Source organism: Antrostomus carolinensis, unplaced genomic scaffold (assembly GCF_000700745.2).
Source record: "Antrostomus carolinensis isolate BGI_N321 unplaced genomic scaffold, ASM70074v2 scaffold34121, whole genome shotgun sequence".
Lineage (NCBI taxonomy): Eukaryota > Metazoa > Chordata > Aves > Caprimulgiformes > Caprimulgidae > Antrostomus > Antrostomus carolinensis.
This window is the reverse complement of record NW_010292547.1, coordinates 8166-33271: the sequence shown is the minus strand read 5'-3', so window position 1 is coordinate 33271 and position 25106 is coordinate 8166. Positions and strand designations below refer to the sequence as shown.

General features: G+C 46.5%; 2 protein-coding genes across 2 annotated transcripts; one reads left to right on the top strand and one right to left on the bottom strand.

Moving 5' to 3' along the window:
* Positions 1–132: 132 nt before the first annotated feature.
* On the top strand, positions 133–762 carry LOC104517677 (4-hydroxyphenylpyruvate dioxygenase; the record flags this gene model as incomplete). Its single annotated transcript, XM_010177016.1, has 3 exons — positions 133–255; positions 389–505; positions 652–762. Coding segments are annotated over 3 exons (351 nt in total), but the record flags the coding sequence as incomplete, so codon positions are not given.
* A 6769-nt stretch (positions 763–7531) lies between these two features.
* SETD1B (SET domain containing 1B, histone lysine methyltransferase) lies at positions 7532–24856 on the bottom strand (the record flags this gene model as incomplete). Its single annotated transcript, XM_010177015.2, has 13 exons — positions 7532–7863; positions 8605–8742; positions 9117–9236; positions 9852–9983; positions 10278–10444; positions 12725–14275; positions 16085–16558; positions 16901–16903; positions 17285–17417; positions 17665–17882; positions 18764–18851; positions 19797–19967; positions 24080–24856. Coding segments are annotated over 13 exons (4146 nt in total), but the record flags the coding sequence as incomplete, so codon positions are not given.
* Positions 24857–25106: the final 250 nt, after the last annotated feature.

The window sequence follows — 25106 nt, the reverse complement described above, 5'->3', positions numbered from 1 at the left end:
TCCCCATGCGTGAGGTTGGCCAATATCATGGGAAAGCATCGCTCTGCTTCCCGATGCCATCCATCCCGGGATACTCTCCTGGCACAAACAGCTCCACGCCCGACCCACGCTGGGGTTCCTCCTGCCTTGCAGATCACCAACCTGAAGCAGCGCGGCATGCAGTTCATGGACGTGCCATCCAGCTACTACCAGGTGCTGCGGGAGAGGCTGAAAACTGCCAAAATCAAAGTGAAAGAGAACATTGACAAGCTGGCGGTGAGTCATGGAAAAGGTTTGCCCAGGGCTGGACCAGCTCCCCAAAGTGTTTCACTTGGGATGAGGGTGACGCGGAGGGAGCCACTTGCTCTGCTGTGGATCTTTGAGCTGTTGCCCTGTTTCTTTTCTCCAGGAACTGAAAATCCTGGTGGATTTTGATGAGAAAGGCTACTTGCTCCAGATCTTCACCAAACCAGTTCAAGACAGACCCACAGTCTTTCTGGAGGTGATCCAGCGGCACAACCACCAGGTTGGTCTGAGGATTTCATTATGATCTTGGCTTCAAGATCTCAGGGCCACCTCCCAGCCAGTTCTTGGTGCTGTTCTTCCCCAGTCGCTCTGAGCTGATGAACCCACTGCCCGTCCCCATGGTCTGTAACGTTGTCATCTCCACAGGGCTTCGGTGCTGGGAACTTCAAGTCTCTGTTTGAAGCAATAGAAATGGATCAAGATGCCAGAGGAAACCTGACCATCTTGGAGCCCAACGGGGAGACCAAGCGCATCTAGAGGACGGCAGAAACACCACGCTCATCCCTAACGAGCTGATTCACAAACGAACCAGGAAACAGCTGATGTTTTGGTAAATAGCCCAGACCCAAGTGTCATACACCCAGGGAAGTCACTGCCAAGTTGGAGATGTAAAAGGACTCAACACCAACCCCAGCCCAGCCCCGGCGCTGCCCTCCAGTGACTCCTCGTGAGAGGGAGCGTGGGAAACAGCAAACATGTTCTTAAGCAGTTTAATCTGATCCAAACCACCAAATTCTTAACAAAGGGCAGATTTAAGGCATGTGCCAAAGACACGCAGCTATGGAGGAAGAGAGAAGGAACAACTTGGAGTGCTTCCATTGAGTCTATCCAAAGTTTTCTGTTAATTTTAGCTACAGGGGAAGCTGGGAGAGGAAAGCACGGAGGCGTTTGCCTCTCCATACATCTCATTCTGTAAGATTTTATTTTAATTGCTTTTAGACTCAATCTTGAGTTTGAATTTGCTGCGATTAAACACATGATTTTAGAGTAGCTACAACATTCTGGAATGAGACTTAACAAATTTGTGCATTTCAGCCTTCCCAAGGCAACACGGTCGTGCTCTAATGCCTGTAAATTCCTGAATTGATGAAGGGTTGGGGTTTCTCCCGTGTTTCATGAAGCAATTGCTGGCATTGGCAGTGATTCCTTGGCTCAGATCCTGGCTGCATGTGCAAAGTCCCCTCTGGGCATCGCTCTGGGGTTGTCACTGTCCTTTGCAGGGGGACTTTCTCCTCCAACACAATAAAACCCTTTTCTGTCACAGCCTGAGTGTCTGGTAAGTTAATGTGTCAGGGCTGGAGCTCCTCTACACCATGTTCACTGTGGCTGCAGGTTGAACACTCTCTGAGGAGCCCGCAGACCTCAGTACAGGACTGCTGAAGAACATCTCGGGGTCTCCAGTCCCCACAGGTCTCCCCACTGTTGCACATCCACCTTCCAAAGCCTCGGTGCACCCACCACTGCTCCCCAAGATTGAAGCTGCTCAAACCCTCAGCAGCCAAAGCCCCTGCCAAGCCCTCGGCTCAGGATGGGCTCCTTGGACATGAGTCCTTCCACCAGCCCAACCTCTGCCCCATCCAGCCACCCTCCAGGCTGAGCCCTGCTGCCTTCTGCCTCACATCCCCATCCCTTCCACTGCTGTGGTCAGCTAAAGAACCCAAAAACTGAGCTGGGGTCACCTACAGCCCAGGTTCTCTCCTGTCTCTTTCATTTCCTCCTCCATCAGCCACTCCATCCATTTCTGCCCCAAGCATCTCTTTTTCTAAAGCTCAGAGACTCTGACCACCACCAAACTCACAGCAGCCGCCAGCGAGGGAGGGTGGGGGGCACACGGCCAGCTCTGGGTTGTGCTTTCAAACACATCAAACCTCAGCAATTCCCCCTCCTGTAAACCACAGGTCACAGAATTCATTTGAGATTTGAATAAACTGATTTAAAAGAAAGAAACCAAAGGGCCTCTGGTCCCAACCAGCAACACAACACTGACACTTCGCTTCGTAGGTTCGGGGCTTTCACCTCCATAAAGTTAAAGAAAAAAATAATTAAAAAAAAATAAACAAAAAAACGTGAACCCCAAAAAATCCCGAGGCTGCAGGAGCCGGGACCCCTCACCTACCCAGGCAGCACCACTGAGGTCAGAGGGGGTCGGGACACCCGTCACGGTGGCAGTGGGGTCAGCACCCGGTTGTCCTTCAACTCTTCAGCATTTTTAATACTATGAAAAATTTACATTTTTAAACTTTAAATCACCCATGTATTTCTTCCATGCAATATCACGATGCTGAAAGTCATTTCCTGCTCACCAGAATTCAAATTTTCAGTAAATTTTGATGAAAACCAGTTCTTTGGCCGTCTCTCTTTGTGGATCTGGTTCCTTGAGCTCTCACGGTTCCTACCACGGGTCTGAGAGCAAAAAGCTGCCCTGGCTATACATTAAGCACAACATTAATTTTTCTGTAAGAAAAGTCAGTATATTTATGGTTTGCTTTATAAAAGTTACTATAATACAATGGTACATAGTATTCAATTCACAAAAATATGAACAAATATATACAGCATGACACATCCACAACAAAAACACTTTCTTCAAAACAAGATACATACTGGTGACAGATTCTATATGCACAAAACATCCCTAAATTTATAAATTTGCTTAACGAAAGAAAAAGCAGAAATCCTAAATCTTCAAAGCAGAATTGTTGTTGTTTTTTTTTTTTTTAAGGAACTTAAAAAAAATAGGATTTTTTTTTTTTTTTCCATTTATTGCAAACCATTTTACCTGCCTCCTTTTAAAGGAGGCTCTTTATTTTCACACTGTGAATTAAAACAACCTGTTTATAGAACCAGAAAACTGCAAGGATTGGGAGCTGGGTGTTCTTCCGTTTTGCTTTTAAAACTGCCCATTGGTTTTAGAGTGTCCGTTACGATGTGTTTCTTTTCACTTGGACAAATACTACAAGTGGCAATTAAGGAGGAAACTCATAAAAACAAAACAAATATTAAATTGAAAAAAAAAAAATCCAGTTGCAAACTCGCTTAAATACATTTTAGGTTTGTCTATTAGACTGTACACATTTCCTCACTTGAAATAAATAGATTTTGCACATTAGTTTCAGACTGAGGGCGGGGGGGAAAGAAGAAGCTTCGACTTCGCAATTTTTTTTGTCTTCAGTTTCTTAATGCTTCTAATTCCATCTATTTATTTGACAAAAAACATATTTATACAGAATTTACATTATACAAAGCTTGACACAAGCTGTAAATGCCACCAGCTCCTTTGCTATACTTAGTCCTTCTTCCTCCCCATCTCCTCGACATGATTTAGAGCTGGAATCTGTTTAAAAAGAACCCCAAATTACAATAGTCACTTTTAATAAATTATTTACATGCTCTTGAAGTACAAAGAAATCAGCAAAAAAATTTCAACATGTTTCTACAAGAAACAGTGTTTGAAGAGAAGATTCTTGAGTTTGCCTATGTACAGAAGATGCATTTTTTTTTTTTTTATACTTCAAAATCCTTTTTTTTTTCCTTAAATTTTTATTTTATACAGAAATGCACTGAAATGATCCCTGAAAAAGGTCACAAAAAACCAGAACTGAAACTACTGTATACTTTGTTGGAGTTTAAAAATGTTTGTTGTTGGTGTTGGTTTGTTTTTTCTTGTAGAAATAAGCTGCTCTATACAATATAAATACCTGCAAGATGAGCCCCTTCCCCTCCCAGACCCCCGGGAGTCACAGAGCACTGACTGGGACCAACTGGAACTGCAGAGAGGGGGGAACTGAAGGGATAAATGAGGTGTTGGGCAGCGGCAGGCGGGGTTGGAGAGCACAGAGCACGATCCTAGAGACACCAACTGCGGAGACATCTGCCCCTGAACTGAGCCAGCTTCACCTCGGGAAACCAAAGATTGACAGTTTAGTTCCAAAACTTTTGCGCTATTCTCCTGGGTCCTTTCACTCAGCAAGAGAGTTTTGTAGGGAGCACAGTCAATGCCTCTCCAATTTTTGTCTTAGGTTTCAATTTAAATGAAAATAAACTGGGGACAGGCTTTGCAGTGAACATCCCCTCAGCAAATGTCCCCGTGACACGCGCTGGGTAAGGCTTCCCTTCAGTCCTTGTCACTATTTCCATGGGGTGCCAGGCGCCTGCGCTGACCGTGGGAGGAGAACGCTGGGTCTGATCCAGGCTGGTGTGTGAATCACTCACCTTCTGCCTTTCTCCTCTCACCTCACCCCTTTCTAACCACGAGCCAAAGTACCCGGGAGGGATTAGAAAGGCTCTTCCATGGGGCTGCCTTCCCAAGCCCTGGCCATGGCTGGAGGGCTCCCTTGCCCCATGAGACCCCGCTGGCTTGCAGGGACGGGGCAGCTACAGGCAACTGCAGCAGCTCATGGAAATCACTAAACCAGAGTTATCATCCTCACTGTAAAATGCTGCTTTGGGGCATGGGGCAGCTCCACAGTCTGGGACAGAATCTGCATGGGGAGGACTGTGCAAGTCGAGATTTATGGGGAAGAAAAAAGAAGCCTCAGTTTTGGCTTTGAGACCAGACTAATGTAATTTTTCATAAGTGCTGCGGGTCCAACATCTCTGTTTCCTCCTGAGGGGCTACTGGGAGCTCAGTCCTTCCAAAAACTCACATCATTTGTCTGGGATCATAAAGGGAGATGAGTTACAGTCAGTTCCAGAAGTACCCAAGTGATTCAGGTGCTCATGGTCTTTGTCACCCAAATCCCTTTGGTGCTCCTGAAAACGTGGTGAAGGAACTCAACCTGTAGGTCTTGTTTCAGAAGACCATGACCTGCCTCTCTACGTCTCCTCAACAAAGATTAAGGCAAACTGCAGGGGTTAATCCCAACCAGAGCACAGAGACACACTGGGAAATACAAATACTATGGGGCTGGGCCATTTAGGGTATCTCTGCCCCCACAAAACCACCATCAATGCACTGGTTTGAGGGACCAGAGGGGAAGAAGGCCAAGGACATCAGCAGAACTGCCACATGTGGGGGCTTCAGTTCTGAGACACAGGAAACTTCTGTGCATTTCCAAAGCTTTGAAAGTAAAAGGCCAAGCTGTAGAGATGCCAAGTGGAGCATCAACACAAGAAGATGAACCTTATTTAAAAAAAACAAAACAAAAATAAACTGAGCAGCTGGTTTAACTCCCAAACGCTCCTGCCATCGCTGCAGTTACAACCAACGTTCAATGACAGAAACTAATTGTGCTTCTCAGAAATTTAGGTTCTGGGTCACCATTACCCAATTGCTGGAGAGATTTACAAAGAGAGGGGGAAACAAGAAAACAAGACCTGCACAAAAACAGAGAGGAGACTACGGACTGTCCAATCTCAGGGACAATTTCCTCACCCTCAGACAGAAATCCAGGCGGTACTAAGGCAGCTCGTAGCTTGTCTGTGTGTTCCTGTTCTTTCAGAGCTTTTCTCTGAAGAAGAAATTCAGCTGCAGAGCTCTAACTTCCATCGCTCCACTCTGCAGTGCAGGCCTGGCAATTCCACCTACCAGCTGAAAAAACTTCCAGAACACTCTTTTGTGAGGCTGTAACCTGATTGGGGAGCTGTGCTCATAGAGCAGTTATCACTGATTTTAAAAGGCTACAAGAATACAGCTGTGCAATTTATTCTGTGGGGAGATGATGTTTAGTTATGCAGATAATCTTCCCATTTCATAATTGCATTGCAACTTCCCCTTGTACGTCAATTAAAAAGGTTTTAATACAACTAGTCTTTACTTTTAAAGCAGGAGAAATTCAATGCAAGTTGAAAAACTCATCCTGTCTATACCTGAACAGTCGTGTTAACATTCCCAGATCACATCCAAAGAAGAAGTATTTCTTTGGTGTTTTGCCCCATTTTTAAATGGAACCCCTCGAAGGACTGCAACCTTCACCTCAGCACATCTACAAGGTCAAAATACATTGAAAAATAATTTCAAAATACACCTTCCAAATTTAAAGCAACATTCATTTTCACGCTGTAGATGGGGGAGGACAGGATTTCTCCACAGCCTGCTCTTGGGGACACTTTTACTATGTTCTTATTGGAGGGATGGGACCAACCCAGGGCAAGTTACTGAGTAACGGAGGGAGGAGAGCGGCACGGCACAGCTCGCTCCTATCACAGGAGGCATCTCCCATATTCAAGGACAGAGCAAATATTCCATGTAAAATGCTGTCAGGGCAGGGAAAGGCAGACGAAAATAAGAACAATTCATACCAGACACACATCAGCCTGTTTCCCATCTACAGGAAGAAAATTCTATTATAAACATGGGCCGTAGCGTACGCTTACGAGGAGGGTAAGATTTCTACAGGGTAAACGTGGGCTGAATCGTCCACTTAATTTCAGCCTCAAGCCTTTTTTGCACGCAGGACAAACTGATCTCCAAGAAACGAGCATCCCCAAAGGCCACACGCCGTGTCACAATGCTACAGCTACACAACTGACTCGACTCCTTACTAGCGACTGCGATATCCAAGTATTTTTCTTGTAAGGGTGCAGAGGTTTTGATCCCCCAACATACCAGCGTGGCATATGAAAACCAGAGACGAGCCCAAGGCGCTAAGCTGAGGTCTGCAGCTGACCTGACTCTTCCCCGGGGTGTCTGGCTTAGGGGAGTTGTTCAGGCTCATCCCTAACGAAAAGGCAGGACAGTTCACCTATAGTCTTGTTGCGGACACATCTCCATACGTACACGCACCCAAGCACACACACACACACGCCCATTCACACACCCTCAAGCCTCTGGCTTGCTCTGTAACATCAACCTTACATTTATTTACAGCTTACTCTGAGAAATCTGTGCAATTTCAGCCAATCAAGCTCCCAACAAACCCTATATGGCATTTTCAGTCTCTGCTTCACATTTAAACGTTGAATGTCTTTTTCAACCAACAAAACTGATGAGAAAAAGGTAGCAGCATTTATGAAAAGATGAAGATTTATAACAACAATTTAAAAAAAAAAAGAAAAAAGGTACCATTATCCCATTACGGAGCATTAATGTAGGGACTGAACAGAGAAGCTAGTGTTTGGATAGACCATGCCACAAAACGGTAGTCACCTTTTTGTGTGTGTTGGATCTGAAAAGGAAAGAGCACCTGAAACATGAACAGTCCTCGTAAGCATGTGCGCTTTTTGCTTTCACTCGTGATCCTGGCAGAAGTGCGAACCTTGCTTGGTTTTTTTTCTTCTCTTTTTTTCCTCTCTTTTTTTTTTTATTTTTTTTTTCTTTTAAATTTTTTTTCTTCCTTTTTTCTTGGGTTTTTTTTTTTTTTTTTTTTTTTTTCCTCCTTTTTTTTTTTGGCAAAGTGCAACCACACCTGGTTACCACAGTTTTGACATGGCCGAAGGTGCAAGTGTGACGAGAAACCTCAGAGTTCAGTTCAGGGTTCCCCTGCAGTTCTCAGAGCCACATAGACACGGGATTTTTACATCCTCAATTGGAAACTTGTAGTCATAGGTAATTTCCTCATTCACATTGATGTGCTGTTTGGAGTAGATGACGATCTTCTTTTGAGACTCCACTGTGATCACTTTAGCATAACAATTTGGCTGCAAGGGTGACAGAACAGGGAATGATTTAGGCTCCTGATGGCCATGGCTCCCCAGCCTCCACACCATTATTCCAAGTTAAAATAGAGAGGGCAGACCTTCCCCTAGACAGCCTCAGCCACGCTTCCAGAGCCTGGACCCAGGGGAAGCTGAGAGAGGGAGATGTGAAGCCAGAAAACAGAGCAGCCCTCCCTGTGCTCCTCCAAAATATCCATATTCTGGTCATTTGTGGTACAAAAGAGCCTGGATGATGCTTCACCAAGCTTGTCACAGACTAAGAGCAGTTCAACTAATACTTAATAAATTGGTTGGGCAGCCAAGCCTTTGAGCATGGACAGCAGCACAGAGCAGAGGGGAAAGCAGCTTCTCTACCTGCTGGGGCAGAGAATACTTTTCCCATGCGGACACTAGAAGGAGACTGTTCCCACAGCAGAATAACAATGCTAAAACTGGGTTTGTTTTAAGGAAATATTTGTTAGATATGTTTGAACAGTGTCCACCAGAGTCTCCCAACACTGTCAGGAGGATTCTGAGCATACTCTGCCTCACTGTTTCACTTCTCAGGTCTCTCAAATCTCTTTACACTAGTTTAGACTTCTTTGATCTGCTGCAGCTCATTAACATTTAATCATAACTCTGTGACCCTCTGCTACTTCTGAACACGTCTCCAAAGTTATCAAGGACTCAGTGGGTTTATCAGTACGTCAGAGAACAATTACATGAAAAAAACATGATACTTACATTGCAACTGTGATTAATAAACCTGGCGAAGTTTCCGCATTTCGTGGCATCGATGATGGTGTCGTGATCGACTCTGAACATGTAGCTGCTCCCGATGCCTTCGTCCTCGTATCGCTTTTCACGCATGTCAGCAATGACCTACGGAAAACCCCACGTGCAGTGTCAGGACAGGCTGCAGAAGTGATCCATGAGCAGAGATCTACACAATGCTCACCTGAGCTGTGCTTGTGCCGCTCAACAGATACATGATCCCAAATATCCCAAGAGAACAGACTTAACTGAAAACAGACAAGTTCAGGGTGGGCTTCTTGAGAGCTTTTTTCCTAAGGATTTGAGTGTTTAGTTTCTGTGGGTCACTGAAATCCCACCCCTGTACCCCCAAACCATACGCCAACCTCTGCCTAGCTCACAGGGTGAATGCCTCACAGCAGGGACTCCAACCCCTGCTGTCACACTTGAGCACTTCTTTCAGGGCTGGTTCTTGCCCAGATGTCACCTGCAGTCCAGCTTACCTGCCTGATGTTCTGACCCACGTATTCAATCACCATCTCATCAGCTGCAATGGGCTCCATAGCAAAAAGGCCCCAGTCGTGAATGTGGCTCTTGCAGAATTTTAGTTTTTTCTTCCGGAACTGTGTGAAAAAAAAACAACCCACCCCAAAACCCCAACCCTGAATTAACTACTGCACAGAAAGGGAAAGACGTGTTCAGCACCTGCAGCACGCTCCAAGCCACAAGCAGTGCTGGGGTACTTCAACCTGATTTAGTTTCCTTCTCTTTTGTGGTCACAGGAAGGCAGGACAGAGGTCACGGGAGGTCCCGCACAGTTGCAGTACTTGAGTTCTTACCACTGACCATACGCTGAGGAGAACAGACCCTTTGAGGCCACTGGTCTCTGTTCTGCAGAACCCTGATGGTTCTGACTTGGGTTCAAGCTCTGTAATCATCATATTCTTATTTATAGCCATTTATCAGTTGGCTCATGCCTCTGCTTCTCACAAGTGAGCACAGTGGACCAAGTGTCATGTTTTCCCTGGGACTGCTCTGTTCCTGTTTCTCTAGGTAAATTATTTGTATTACACAGAAGTACAGGAGAACCAGGTACCATTCAATCCTCTTCTAGGATTAGCGCCCCATCCTGTGATGGCCATCACCAAGGTGAGACCAAACCGGCAGGAGGTCCCTTGCCCTGACCTCCTGCTCCCAACCAGCCCCTGTGCAAAGCAGTAATCTACAGGGTGACCTACCTTGAGTTGGTTGAACTTGAGCAGGTCACTGTCACAGCTACCAGTGAAGGAGGAGAGGAGCCTGCGTTGCTCTGATCGCCTCTCGGAGCCAGCCCGGGTGGAAGCGTGAGGTTGGGCAGGGATGCTCATACCCTGAGAAGACAAATGGATGATCAAAGCTGACCCAACGGACTCAACACCCTGCAGCTTCCCTGTGAGCAATCCCTGGTGCTGCAACACATCACCACAGAACACGTGGCCTCCTAAAACATCTTACATCAAACAGTGACACCTCCCTGGAAGCTCCCAGATGGCCAGTTTGACACGGGCGTAGCAACATCTTCAACTCCCTCCTTGCCAAAAGGCAGGAAGCATCCACTGTGCGTGAAACGACATAAAACCAAATCCCATTCACGCCCCGAGAGTCAGCAGAGGACGTGTCCTCACCTGCGTGTCAGCTGGAGGCTCCTCTGCAAAAGCTCGGCTATTGTTGAGGTATTTAAGTTTGTCCTTCTTATCAATTTTGTAATAGCCTTCACTTCGTGCACAGCCCGTCACGTGCTCCCGCATCCCATCATCCCGCTTCTTTTTCTTGGGGGTAGAAAAGCTAGTAGGTGGAAAGAAGTTAAGGAGAAACACAGCCACCGGTGGATATCAGACAAGACTTGCTACAGCTACATGGAGCTAACACCAGGAGCTTGGAAAATTAAAAAGGTTTTAGGGGTTGCTGCAAAAAATAACAATATTATTGAAAAATAATAAAACATTACTGAAACCCACGTGCCTACAGGAAAACTAAGCATGGTCTTTTCTTCTCAGCTGCATGGTTTGGGAAACTAAAGTAGAGAGATAATGAAAATTTAAACATAAAAAGGTTAAGCTGTCAAGAGAAATCTGTTTGAGAAAGGATTTCCCCACAGCACCCACTATGTACACAGACAGCAGCTGCCCAGCCATCTGGATGCAACATTTTCTCTGGTTTGAGTGACACACTTTTGTTCTACCTCCAGAAACTCCCAGCAGCCACCTCAAGCCCTGAAGACACCGCGCTGATCTCACGGCAGCAACCATCCCCACTGACTAGGGCTAGAAGCAGCACAGATGGGTGAGAGATGCTCCTCAGCCCAAAGGGTTTGGAAAGAGATGATGCTCTCACCAGCCTTGGTAAATCAGCTTCTTCAGACCCTGATGGGAAGGGTAAGACCCTGTGCAGATGTTTCAAATCCCACTGTCCTGATCAGTCAAGAAGATGTGCAGCCGACCTGGCAAGGACTCACTGCAGGCAAAAGGCACCTTCAGGTCTTTGGCTTCTGGAAGGGCAGTGGAGCTGTACTACTGGCAGCTCAACCCAAAAATATAGCTATGATGCCTATGACGATTGAGATCTACCCAAAAATGCTCCTTGTGAGTCCTAACGCATCTTTAACACCAGGAAATCAAAGCAGAAGGACCATAAAAAGCAAGAAGCGATGGCCTTGAGAGCGCCAAGGTGTGAGCTTGCTGCAAAGCAGGTGAACCCTGCAGGTACTTTCACACCTATCATGGTGCAGTACAGGATGAACCCGTAACTGGCTGCAGATGATCTTTAAACTATTTAAAAAGTGACTGTAAATTTGCTGTTACAATAACCCTTATCAACAGGGAAACAGATTTCAAGTGTTTCCACTACGTGGCTGTGGTCCCCACCACGGCACGGCCGATCACTCCTGCACTGCATCTCGTTTGGTTTTGGAACTGCTTCTCCAAACAGGGCAGACACAGACTGAGAATTACTGGAGGTGATGCATTTCATCATTCTTTTAGAGTATTTCCTTTAAACAATTAAACAAATCTAATTCAAGACTATTGTACTGGTATGAAAAGGCAGAAAATTGTAAATTTTATCTCAGATTTGCCCTTTGAGATACAGAGAAAGAAAAGATAAAAACCTCATAGCTCAGTACTGAGCTCCACTTGTTTTTTGTTAGTATCATATCACTGACCAGTTTAAATTGTTTGGGCTGTTCTGCTTTTGTTTTCATGTCTTGCAGGGACTAAGGGATGAGATCTTTTAACTCCACACAATCTCTAGCAACACACAAGGCGGTGTGTTTGTCTTCTTTAGCATATAAATTGATATAACCCTCCTAAAAACACTGCTAGTTCTCAGGTTATGAAAACAGTCTTCTAGGCTCTGCTCTGGAGGTCACTACTGGTGCCTGTACACACATCAAGCCTTGTTCTGAGACAGCTTGTGTGTCCCAATAATGCTCCCAAATATTAAAAGCAACAGTCTGTGCTGTTGATTACCTGGTCACGGGCAGGGAGAGAGGGGATGGGGCCAGATCCTGCCCCAGCCAGTGCTACACACGCTCCTTGCTGCAGCACTAACAGTACATTCCAGCCCCATCCAGCCCAGAGCCGTGTCTGTCCCTGATGTGCCACTTAGAAACCTTTACTTTGATTCGGATTTCAGACTCGAAGCAAGTTGAAGCTGCTAGCACCACTGACTTATTTTGGGCACAGATGGTGAGATTATTTTTATAGCAAGTTTTAGCCCTAAGTTAAAGCCCTGTATGTGCAGACTGGAAATTCCACAGGCAAGCTGGGAAAAAAAAAAAAAAGAAAAAATCTGGTTTAAATGCAGACAGAAGCTTCTCCAACTAGCAAGGAAACCTGCCCAGAAGAGGAGCATCCAGATCTTCCCTGCAGTCCTAGACTGAAAATGCAGCAAGAACAGCTACTTCTGCAGTATTTTTCTATTGCAGCTGCAGGGAATAGAACAGTCTAAAATTGCCTGCTGATATAAGCAAATGCTTCTTCCACCACCAAGCTTAGTCTTTGCACTCTAACTCCTACACAATGACCATCTAGTTCACCTTACACGTGTTGTGTAACGCAGCGAGAAAGGATATAAGGATGGAATACCCACAGGGTGTCGTTGAGCCAGTCCATACCATTGTCCTGCTGTAACAAGCGGTCATACGTGATACACATGAACTTGATATCTTCCTCATCTATGCCTCCGTTCCAAATATCATACAAAATGGTCATCTCCTCAAACTCAGAGCGTGGCCTGAACTGAGGCCGGGGTGGGGAATACTCAGGGGAAGGAATAACTGGGAGATCCTCAGGTGTCTTCTTCTGCCTTCGCCACTGTCTTTTAGGTTTCGAGTCTTCTTCCTTGAAGTCTTCATTCCATTGGTTCTCCAGTTCCTTAAATGGCAGTTTCTCTGCAACTGTCTCAGTTGCTATTTTTTCATGGAAACCGTCATTCCTGAAGTCCAGGGTGACGGCTTCAGGGTCTTTCAGTCCATAGAAAGCATCAGGATGTCCACTCAACAGCTCTTTGCCCACAGCACTTTCCACCAAGGCCACTGGCACAGGAGGAGGTTCTATGGTTTTGCTCGAGTACACATCCAACGAGAGGACAGAAGGTGGTGACCGTTTTGGCCGACCTGGCCTCCTTTTGGGAAGAACAGAAGGTGGTGGCGGGGGAGGAAGAATAGAAGCACCAGTGGGTACTTCTGGGGAAAGCAAAACAGATTTTACTTCTGCCTTGCACTCCTCAATGGGCATTCTTCCATCTCCATGCATGCATGGCAGGGCTGCTACAGGTATTGGCTCATCAGGTGGCAAACCCATGTCCGTGTGGAAATCTGCTTGTGGGGGGCTGGCGAAGGGGATAGGGGAAGGAACACTGTTCATGCTGATCGTAAGGGAAGCACCAAGAGGCTCTTTAAAAGGTTTCTCATCTAGCTCATCCTCTGACTGTTTCTTGCCAGACAGAAGGCAAGGAATGGTAGCACCAGCCTCTGGGAAAGTAGGCGTGAAATTGAAATCTCTCCCAGGAGTCCGAGGAATGCCACTGCTAATGCCAGGAGACTGGGATGGGTAGGAAAAGGGGCTCCCTGGGACTTGAGGGGAACTGAGGGTCAAGCTGCTTCCCGTAAGAGGGGCATCGCTTCCTGGTGTGGCTGGCACAGTCTCCGTGCTCTGTGACTTCGCAAGGGGGTGTGAAGACTTGGCCAAAATGTCCCGCCCAGGAGTCCTAGGAATCTCCTCTTCTGTGGACGTTTTGGTCACCATTAATTGTTCAGGGAACTTTTCTGGAGGGACTAAAGATTCTTCTTTACCAGGAGTCGATGGTAAGGGAAGCATGGAGGATGGCACCTTGTGGGCTGGAAGCAAAAGAGTATCAGTCTCTGAATGGATCATCACCTCCCGTCCAGGCGTGCGAGGCAGCCGGTCGTCCTCCTCTGCTGCTGAGGGCAGTTTTGTTTTAACATGAGTTTCTAAGCTGCTGTCTTCAGACTTGCTAAAGAAGCTGCTTTTATTGGGCAGAGGTTCTCCAAAGACTCCCACTGGAGTTGAGAGACAGAGTGTCTCCTCCTCATCTTGAGATTCAGGCTTTGGAGTTTCCTGTACCTCTGGCTCCAGCATGGCAGCAGGTTCGGACTCTTCCTCTGAAAGGGGGAAAAGAGAGGAGGATCAGGAGCTTTGCTCACACTCAGTCACTCGCCACTTGCCAGTAAAGGCATGGTTAAGATGCTGCAATTACAGAACAGCTCAATTCCACTGGGAAGCTTTAAAAACTCCAATGCTTTACATTTTGGAGGCACAGAGCGTGGAGTAATTAGATGCTACCACAGACATCCCTAATGGACCATTAAAAAAACACGCTATTAATTTGAGGATTAGCTACAACACAGGCCAGAACAAAGGTTTTCTGCTTTCAAAACCCCTGACCACCTTTTGCAAAAACATAAAAAGAATTAGTGGATTGTGGGGCGAGGATTTTGGAGGGGAGGTGTCAGAGCCCCAAGCTATCAGCTTTTCTAATGTGGGAAGGTAAACTAATTGCAAGGCCAAGAAGCAGCCTCAGCTCTCCAAGGAGGGAGCAGCGAAGGGAGGAGCGTAATGCTCTTGAACAACACATGAAGGAAACGGGAAGCCCTTGTAATGAATGAGAAGACACTCAGATGGTATCAATGAGGCAATTTATATGCTGCTCTCTCTGCAGCAGGCTCATTTGTCTGGAGTTTATTTACCCGCTTAGGGCCAGGGCCAAAAGGAATCAACAATGAATCTTGTTAGGCAGCTCAAAATAACATTTTTCAAGTGGGAAAGCAAAAGCAGGTGAAAAGGCCTGGGAAGTTGGAAGGGAGGCATTCCTCATTTGTGCTGAACAAACTGGAGAGTCACTGGAGAAGGGTCCAATCCCTGTAACTCCTGTTTGACTGGGCTGGGCTGCATGAGAAGAATGCTGCAGTTTGAGTTTGCTCCCACAGCTTGCCTGTAAAGCTCATTCCACATGTCGAGGTGCTCAAATGCAGGTCTCCCCAAATTTATATCCTTTCTGCACATCGACCTGTTCTAGTACTAATCTGTGCAGAACAGGTTCTTCTCTGCCCAGCCCAGTTTAACATTTTGCTTTTTTACAGCTTTCAGATTTTATGGCAGCCAAGAAGTGACAGCCCGTGCAGAGACTGGATCTCCAGCGCTCCAAGTGCCACAATACTGCCCAGTCCTTAAACCAGTCCAGTCCAAGGCTCACACTGGAGGCCACACTAGATATGTGCTCTCTCTGTTGGCTCCTGTTTTTAACTTTTAAAATCCCCTCTAGCTGCAGAATTTGCCAACCTCTATGCATCTCTCTCCTGTTTTAGTAAAAGGTTTCTAATTTCCTCGGGTTAACTACAACTCTGTATTGAATGAAGAAAATTTCCTTCTTCCAGAAAACCAGAGAGTATCACTCATTTGAAGGGACTAAGTAAAAAAACACCACAAATAATAAAATCAGGAACCAGATAGAATTCTGAGACTCCACTCACCTGGCCCATATAGCTTCTCAGTCACATACTGCTTCAGAATTAAAATCAAGAAAAGCCAGTAGTGACTCATTAAGCACAGATTCCTGTTCTGTTTTAGCAGTCATGGATTTTCTATCTTGAGCTTCAGCCACCACACCATCCAATCAGTCACCCTCAGACGATGACAACTGTTCAGCTCCTGTAGGACACTAACTAAACTGGCCCAGGATAAGATTCTGGATACAATAACCACAGTATTTTTAGTAGCAGATGGCTTGTGTAGAGCTCCATACTAGGAAGGGATGTTCAGCACAGATTTCTGTACAGATAGCCCCTAGCCTAGAGCCAAGACTGGAGGAAGAAAGACAACAAAGGAAATACAAAACCATACATATTGGATGCTGTGAGAATATTGTACTTGAAAATGTGGTGAAAAATGCCAAATCACATGGAAGGGCATACCTGGCCTACAGATGGGAGACAGTGCAAGTTTTGTCTCCTGGTCTCTTTCCATAACCAAGTGTTTCAGAGTTTCAGCAGCAATAGATGCCTCTGGGACTTCACCACATTCACTTTCCCCTGCCTTGATTTCTTCCATGCCTTCATCTTTCACCGCCAAAGCTGGCTCTGCGAGTCCCAAGCCTGTTGCATCCATGTAGTCATCCACAGGATACAGCTCCAAAATAGTCTCCCTCTCATCATCAGGAAGCTCATGACCAGCAGGTTCATGCTCTGTCTCAGCAACCATGGCTTCTCTGTCTTGATCTTCAGCTGCTACCTCCTCCTCCTCTTCTTCCTCCTCCTCCTCCTCCTCATCTTCATCATCATCCTCCTCATCTTCATCATCTGAATCTGAACTTGACTCAAATTCAGAGGAGCCCTCACTTTCATCGGATGATTCAACTTCAGCCTTGGAAGACGAGGGACTCGCTACGTCTACAAGAAGAATAAATTACCATTAGTTCTGCTTTCTGACTTTATTAAACAATCTGGGTCTGCTACAGGAGCAAATATCACTTCCACATTGTAACAGCATGGAAACAGCATCAACAGCAGTGTGTGGGTTTGAAAGAGTTGCCTCTCAATTTATTTATTTTTGCAGAGACATATAATCCATGTATTTGGGTGCTTACACAACTGGCAGTTCCATGAGCAGCAGAGCTAGCACTGCCTGACACTCTGCTCACGTGGGGCTCTTGGTGGACTGCCTCTTTACTGGAGTCATACTAAGATTTTCTGCTGCCTTCACACACTGCTTTAAAATGTGGAAGCTACCACCTTCTGGAGCAGGAATTGATTGATAGGATAGAAAGTTATTAGCAGCTCAATTACCCCTGTTTGAAATCTGGTCTCTTCTCCTCCCAGCCAGACACACTTCATAAAACAAGCACAAACTCAGCTGGCTTTCAGACCTCTGCCCTTCTGTCAAGTTGGGCTGAGACACTCAGGGGTTGGAGAGCTATTGCAAAGGGACTCACAGCCTGAGGGGCCACGGAAGCCTCACAGGTAACAATGAGAAATACCTGTATGCATTATCTTATCTACAACGGCCCTTCGGTGAGAGAAGGTGCACAAATAAAAAAATCAGCTCACAAGTGAAAAAAGGAGAAGGTCACACCTGACACAAAGGCTGTGCTTGCTGCTTCCGCTGGAACCGCTTACCCTCCTCGGAGTCCTGCTCCTCCTCTTTGTCACTTGTGTCTATGCCTGTCTCCTCTTCCTCATCATCTTCATCCTCCTCATCGTCTTCATCATCATCTTCATCCTCCTCATCATCTTCATCCTCCTCATCATCCTCGTCTTCCTCCTTTGCAAGAAAGCATTGCCAAAAATGAACAGTGTCTGAGAGCTGGCTGTCACTGTAGTAATCACCAGTGACTCTCAGAGACACTGATCAGAGAACCCAAAGAGGGAAGGTTCTCTCAGGACAGACTCTAAGAGGAGCACACATCTTCTACAGAAGGTAACTTTGGCATCTGGAATGACTACACCCTCTTTTAATGACAGACAGCATACAAAGTTGCAATCAGAAATCAACACACCTTGGCAGGTGCTGCTTTCACCAAGCCTCCCTCTTCTTCCTGCTCCTCTTCCTTCTCTGAGGAGGACTCTTCCTCTTTCCCCGATGTCTCATCTCCCTCTTCTCCCTCGCTGTCGAGCTCTAGCGGCCTTGCTGGTCGTCGCCTCAGCCCCACCGCTTCTGCATCCTTCTTTGACAGGTCAGATGTTGTATCAGAAGCATCCCTGTCTCTCTCTGACTCTGGAAAGCAAAAACAAGAAGGAAATTGCCATCAAATACCTTGCAAGGGAGGGAGAGTTGAGCACGTAATGGAAATCTTTTCTTTGGCAAGATTAAAGTTAGGAGCAATGTGCCCATGTGGTGTGGGAGTCCCCAGGCTCACAGGGATTCACTAATTTCACAGCACAAGTGAGGGCTAGACTGGGTGCAGGGTGTTGAAACGCCCAGGATGGCAAAATGTGGATGGCCAGAGCTGACAAGCTACAGGTAGAGCAGCTAGGAGACATGACATGGCTGAGATCAGGTAAGCTGAATTTAATGCCTTTTTGTTTTATTTAAGGACTTTACAAAACCCTGTGCTTTGGCTTCAAAACCACTTAGTAGTCTAAATCAACCTGAATCCTCTTTTTGATGCAAAACAAAGGGTATTCAAAGCCTTGTCTTATCTCTACTCTTCCCCACTTCCAGGAAAAAAATGTTAAAATATTTTCAAATAGATTTTTCTGTCAAATAACTTTGTTTTGGTTTTAAAATCAAATGCAGGACAAACTGTTTCTTATGTGTTTTCTTCCACAAGTACTCAGTGAGTTGCAAGCACGCCCCAGAACAGTCCATGAACTCATCTGAGCTCCCTCTGCTGGGTGACCAGCTCTGCATCACCAGAACTAAAATAGGTTATGAGTTATTCATCAAATGTGGGTCTTAAATTTCCCACCAGTGAATTTAAGATAACTGAATCCAGAGAAGACATCTCCCAGCTGATCAGAGAATCAGGGTTTTGGCTCAGATCCTTGACTCTGTGTCTAACTCTAAGTGAGCACACTACTGTGAAGTTTAAAAGAATTCAGCTTGCATGTGGTTTGCATCTGCTCTCGTGTTTCAAACAAATGTGGTTTGCAAACCTTCATCTTCATCATCGACAGATGTAGAAGGCCGGATTCTCTTCTGATCTCCTGCTGAGGCAGCTTCAGGTGGCTCCTTTCTTTTCACCTGAACAAAAGACACAATTAGCATTTCTAAAAGTTTAGAAACAGCAGAAATCAATTTCTTAAGCAAATTGCTACTGTTTTACTTTGCCATGGTGACTTACAGCCAGAAACCAAGAGCCACTTCCCCTGCTCTTGATCCCTTTATTTGCTTGCAAACAGAATTTCACTGTGAATGAAATTCTGCCCCTTTAATTTGCATCAAAACACTCTGGGTACCAGCATGGTGCATGTCATCACCAGGTACTTTGAAGCTGACAGAGAAAACTCTTGACAAATGCATGTGTCTGAGATGTAGCAGAACAGAAAGAGAGCCTGAGCCTATGACATCTCAAAGAACCTCAAAGCAAGTTTTATTCTAAATGAAGACAGCAGAATCTCTCTTCGCAAACCTTTATTTGCACCTTCTGTGCATTCAAAACCCTAATGTCGGGGAAGCCCTCTACCCTCCCTCCCTCCCACCTCCTGTGTATTTAAGATACTTCTCATTTTTTATGCAAATGCTCTTTAAAATAGGTGACCCTGTGCTTCCAAGTCTGATTCTGTAAACTCACACATGAGGCAGAGAACACTTTTAATCAAACTTCAGGTGAGACTCAGCTGTCAAACTGCAAAGAAATAACTGTGTAAAGCACTACGAGTGCATAACCATATTTTTACAACGATGCTGAAGCGCTGTGTCCTACACACAGGCCAATGTCCCATTTGCTCGGCAGAGCAGGGAGATTCTTCACAGACAATTCACACAAGTCAGGGATGAAAAACCAAGGCTGGGAAAGAGGATCCTTGCTCTTACATTATACTGGTGAGTTACCAGTGATGCTGTCAGAAGCAACCCTCACAGCATGGCAAACCAGCCTGTAGGGCACAAACCTAGAGAGGAGAGGTCTGTCCTCCTAATGCTCCTTTAGGGAATGTCAGCATAATGAAGACAGATCTTTGTTTTTACCTTGAAGGATGGCAACCGGATGGCCCCTCGTAACCCAATGCCCAAGCCGATTCCCTCATATCCCAGGCCTTCTCCTTTGTTCCAGTTCTCCAAAAGACAAGATGCAATTCGATCCTTCGGCTTCGGTTTTTCCTCCAGTTCTCCTCCAGACTTCACTGGAGTGAGAGATGCCTGCAACAGAGAAAGCACACGTGAGAGGGAAAGCACACAAACATCTCATTTCAGCCACAACAAATCCCTTTTCAGCAGAGCTGAGGTGTGAAGGAAGAGCAGGAATTCAGAACTCAGAGAGGTGGATGATCCAGGGGAGCATCACGCACGGTGTCAGGCCACGCTCTTCTTGAGCGAAGGGCACCGGCTGCAACATTCACAGACATCAGCCAGTGGTGAAACACCATCTGAAAGTCAGTTTCTCTTACAGACATTAACAGAGCTAATTTGCCGAAGCTGGTTGTAATCACCAGAGAGGAAGTGTAAGCTCAGGTCTCCTGCTAATAAGAGACAAGACTAATGGGAATATCAAGCAGAGAATCCAGGCAGCAGCACCCCATGGCCAGGGATGACTGGTTATTCCTGGCACTCTGCTTAATGCATCTTACTCAGGCTTTCAAACCTAAACCTACGACTGGATTCGGGAACAGGGAAAAGCTTTCACCTGGCTCAGACAGACAAGCTCCATGCTACGTGCTGCCTTCCCTAGCAACATGCTCCTTAGCAGCTTTCACTCCATATGTTCTCCATCCTGCCTGACCTACGACACCAGCTTTACCCTTGAGCCTTCCCACTCTTTACCTGTGGCACAATACTTCTTGGCAGTCAATCAGCTGCCCAAATCAATTCCTTTGATGGAACACAGCAGATAAAAAACAGAGAGAAAGAGAGAAACTGAGGCATAGGAGGTGACAAATGTGTTGCCTTCTTGGGCACTGCTGAAGGTTGGGCTGCCAGCAGTAGCGTTGCGTAGATAATATTTACTGTCCTACTAAACTTGAACATTGTCTGTCAGTCAGGGTTAAAAAGAAACCCACGAGGTTTTCTGCTCTTGTGTCTGGGGAAGGTCAGGGAGATAGCAGACCTGCAAAACCTCTGACCAAAGAGGAACACACCTACTGTAGGAGCTGGCATATGGTGGAGCTCACGCGCTTCCAAAGATGAGCTTTGATCTCCTCTGTGAAATAACAGGAGGGCTGCTGCAGCTGATGGTCCAAGGATAGGAGATATTAAAAGATATTATCTCTCCCTACAAATCTGCCTCATCTATTTCTAAGGAAAAAAAGATGTAAACAAGCACATATGCTGCCTTATTTATACTTCCAAACCTCTGAAAATAATATAATTTCTTTCACTACTGTCAATCAGCAAGGAAAAACATGAGGAGCTCCAATTCAAACCGTCAGGAAGGAGGAAATGGGGGTGATGCAGGGCCTGTTTTGGAGGCCCATTTCATCTCGAATAGTGCCTGAAGGTCTTGATCTGTTCTAGAAAAATCAGTGTGGTGGCAAAGCACGTGGGGAGCTCCAGCTGCTACCAAGGAGCCCAGATGGTTCATCCTCACGTGTGCATAAAGACACCAGCAACAGGAAGGTACAGTTCAAGCTGAATACTCATATTTTGTTTTCCTTTGGCAAAAGCAGGCAGCTTATGGCTGAGAAGGAATCCTGTCCCACACCAATGTCAGGGTGCCCAGTCCTAGCAGAAAGGAGGCTCTGAAATCTCTGTGATTTTTCTGCACACGACAGTAACACGTGGCCTGGCAGAGGCTTCTCCAAGCAGTGCCCTGAAGCTGCAACGGTTCTGGCATTTCTGTTCCTGGACAGAAAGCACAAGTGTTATTCCACGCAAGAATTTTGTATTTTCAATTAGGCTGCTCACATCCAACATAACCCATGGCAAGCTGCTGCGGAACCGTCAGCTTCCCTTCCCAAAGTGGGCTGCAAATTCCAGGTGAGGGAGGAATGAGCTAAATCCAACCATAGCTCAGGATACAAAAGAGCCCGAGCAGCTGCTCAAGACCTGCCTCAACTTGCTTCTGCTTCTTCATTGCGGAATGTCTGGTTTAAAACATTTTCTTAGGTACTTCAGTTGCTGCTTTTGCAACTATTTGCTGGATCTGTTTCCCTCACTGCCCTGGAAACTCAGAGGCCTCCTCCAAAATTGCCAGCACACGCTTGCTGGTAGGAGGTAGGAGCTCTGAGCATTAGTCAGGAGGAGAGAGACCAGGTTTCTCACTGCACGTCACGCCGGCCAGCTTTAAGCCAGAGCAAATTACAGTCATAAAACAGCTGTTAAGCAGCAGCATTACCAACCTCTCTGGAAAGCCAAGGAGCTCTCCCAGGCACTAGAGTCAACACCCAACTGGCTTACAAAAGCAGGTGGTGAAGATACCGCTCTGAAAACTGGCATCTCAAACAGAAGATGCATCTGCAGGTTGTGGTTTAGTTTGTTGGAAGTTTTTGTTTGTTTGTTTTGATTATTTGTTTGGGTTTTTTTAAATAATTCACTGTAATAGTAATTTTGAGGCTTGTACAAACCTTTCTATAGTGTTAGGGGTTTTTTTGGCAGTGACAAATTCACTACATTCTAGATCACAGAGCTGTTTGCTGGCTGAGGTATTGATACTTTAAATTGAGAAAGTCTCAGACGATTCATGCAAAGCAATTTTCTTAACGAATCCTTGGAACTCCTCATGTATTTGGCCAACGTTCAGCTTTTGAGTTAATTGCTCCTGTGTAAATGCACTGGGGAAGCAGCAGGAGCACAGAGAACTGGAAATATCCACCGATCTCATCACACAAAGCAGGGAACATGAAATAGGAGCTTGGTGGTTTTAAACACTCCTGTTGCATCTGAATTTTTGGAGTTTTTTGGAGCTAAAGTTCAGCTTCCTCTTAGATGTGAGAAGCCCTTGTACATTTGTCTCCTGATCTTGGGGTCATTTCCTCCTGCAAACCCCTTCCTGGAAGCAGCCAGCAGTGCCACAGACCACAAAAAAAAACCAAACCAAACCAACAAACAAAAAAAACAGCTAGACTTTTAAAATTTCAAGCCCTGGAAATTCTGCACCGAGAGTATAAAGGGAAAGGAGATGAGGGGAAAGGAATAACCTTGGGCTTTCAGTGGGCAAAAGCAGCCCCACCATCACTCCTGAAAGAAGCACAGTCGAGAGGACTCTGTCTGTAGGAGCAGCCAGCCTCATCCTGTGACTACTGCTTGGTGGACTTCAGCTTTAACAGGAGTGTGCAAGCTCCCCCCCAGCAGATAAAGTCTGCAAACATGCACCATGGGGCTGCAGTGACACTCAGAAGGTCACCTAGCCAGTGACCCTGCCCTGGGACAGCAGTGGCTGCAGTGATGCCCTTTCTCAGAGATGCCTGTGTAAGGATATTACAGTCCTCTCAGACACAGCTGGAAAACCAGCTCGTTTGCAGATCCCTCCTGGATCATGCCCCAGCTGCATCCTGCTGAGATGAGCAGAGCAGCCACACAAGCCGGCTTGGACAACGTGCTGCCAACGATGACCATGATCATTGAGATCCTCGCAAGGCACAAACTGCACTTAGTCCCTGGCACAGAAAGGGCTGCCCTGAGGTGGCCCCAAAGCTGGAGGGGATGAGGAGGAGACCCCCAGGAGCATCATCCACAGAGGGATGATGCTGAGAACTCAAGACTTCTTCCTCAAGCTCACATTCAAATCAGCAGGATGGTGTGAAACAGAGCAGCAGTTCACACCCAGGTGAGCAGTTATGGCTCCACACATGTTCAGAGATAACTCCATGCAGGGTACCTCCATCAATGACCAGGAAAGACTAAAATTCCCAGCCCATGTCTGCTCTGCTGGCAAGCAGCATAAAATACCTGCATATATGGAATGACACCATGGAAATAAGCCAGGTGAAATACCCAGGTGCTAACCTGTCCCAAGGGAGGTGCCTGTAGTGAGGGAGCACCTTCCAGGTATTTGCAGGCTGAGGTCTGCTGCTCCCAGCACACACTCCTGTCACCTGCCTCGGCACAAAGACCAGCCCCGTGGGGAGGCATGGAGGCAGGTGAGGGACAGGGACATGCAGGCCTCACATTTAACTTCAGCAGCCTCAAGCAATGGGGTTTCTCACAGCAAAGCTATTCCATGGCTTTATTTTTTGCTTCTGTTTTAGTTACCATAACATTTTAGGATTGTGGGGTTTTTTTAAAGTCAATTCCACATCCCTGCTTACCCGTGCCCTGGCCACAAGCACTAAGAACAGTTCTCCCCAGGACCCAGCACACACTATGTGAAAGCTTACCTTTGCCAGACGTTCCTTCTTGTCCCACCAGTCATCAAATGCCCGAAACGCCACCACTTCAACCATCTTCCGGTTCAGGTCCCTTTTCATGATAGCCTTTAGTTCCTTCACTATGACCAGGAGAACTCCATCCACAGTGGCTTTGTGGGGATCTTCCTTCTTGGGCTCATAACCCGGTGGTGGAACCGAGGGGTCAAATTTGGGCAGTGGTGGCCACTGTTGTCCACGACCAAGAGCTGCTCCCATGGAGAAAGGGCGGTAGGGTGGAAGATTCACAAACTGCATCCGGCCCGTCATGAAAGGTGGATACTGGTACGTGTTTTGTGCCTGCATCATGCGACTCAGCATCTGAGTTTGCATCTGGAAGGACATTGGCATGCCACCCCACTGATTGCCCAAGACACTTATCATATCCACTTGCATGACAGGGAACATGCCAGGATGGAACGGAGGAAGCGGAGGCAAGATGTGAGGCGGAGGGACCCCAGGAGGAGCAGGGAGCGGAGGCGGGGGGACGGTGACAGCGGGGTGAGTGGGTGGAGGTGGTGGAGGTAGCGGCGGAGGCATCGGGAAGCCTGGCTGTGGAGGTGGCGGAGGAGGAGGAGGAAGAGGAGGGAATCCCGGTGGTGGCAAGGGGGGAATCGACGGGGCCATCACAGCTGTGTTGCTGACGGAGGAGTTCACCACAATGGTTTTGGCACATTCTGCACTGGTGATGGGTGCAGGGTTGGTCTCATCATCAGAGATTTCCATGTCCTCCCCTGAAGAATGCTGACCCTGTGAAAAAAGGGAGAGAAAGGGTGAGGAGCACATTCCTTTTACATTAATACCACAGCGCCGGCTGCTTCAAACAAAAGCTAAGTTTAACACACATTTTAATTGGGAACGAAGAAAGGCGAGCAATGCTCTGAAAAGACAGGGTCCATTGAGCAGCTGGTGCCTATTGAAGCTTTTCTCTTCCATGTCAGACCTCAGGAAGCAGAGAGGTAAAAGCTTGCTAAAAGAGCATCAGTACCCACTGAACAAA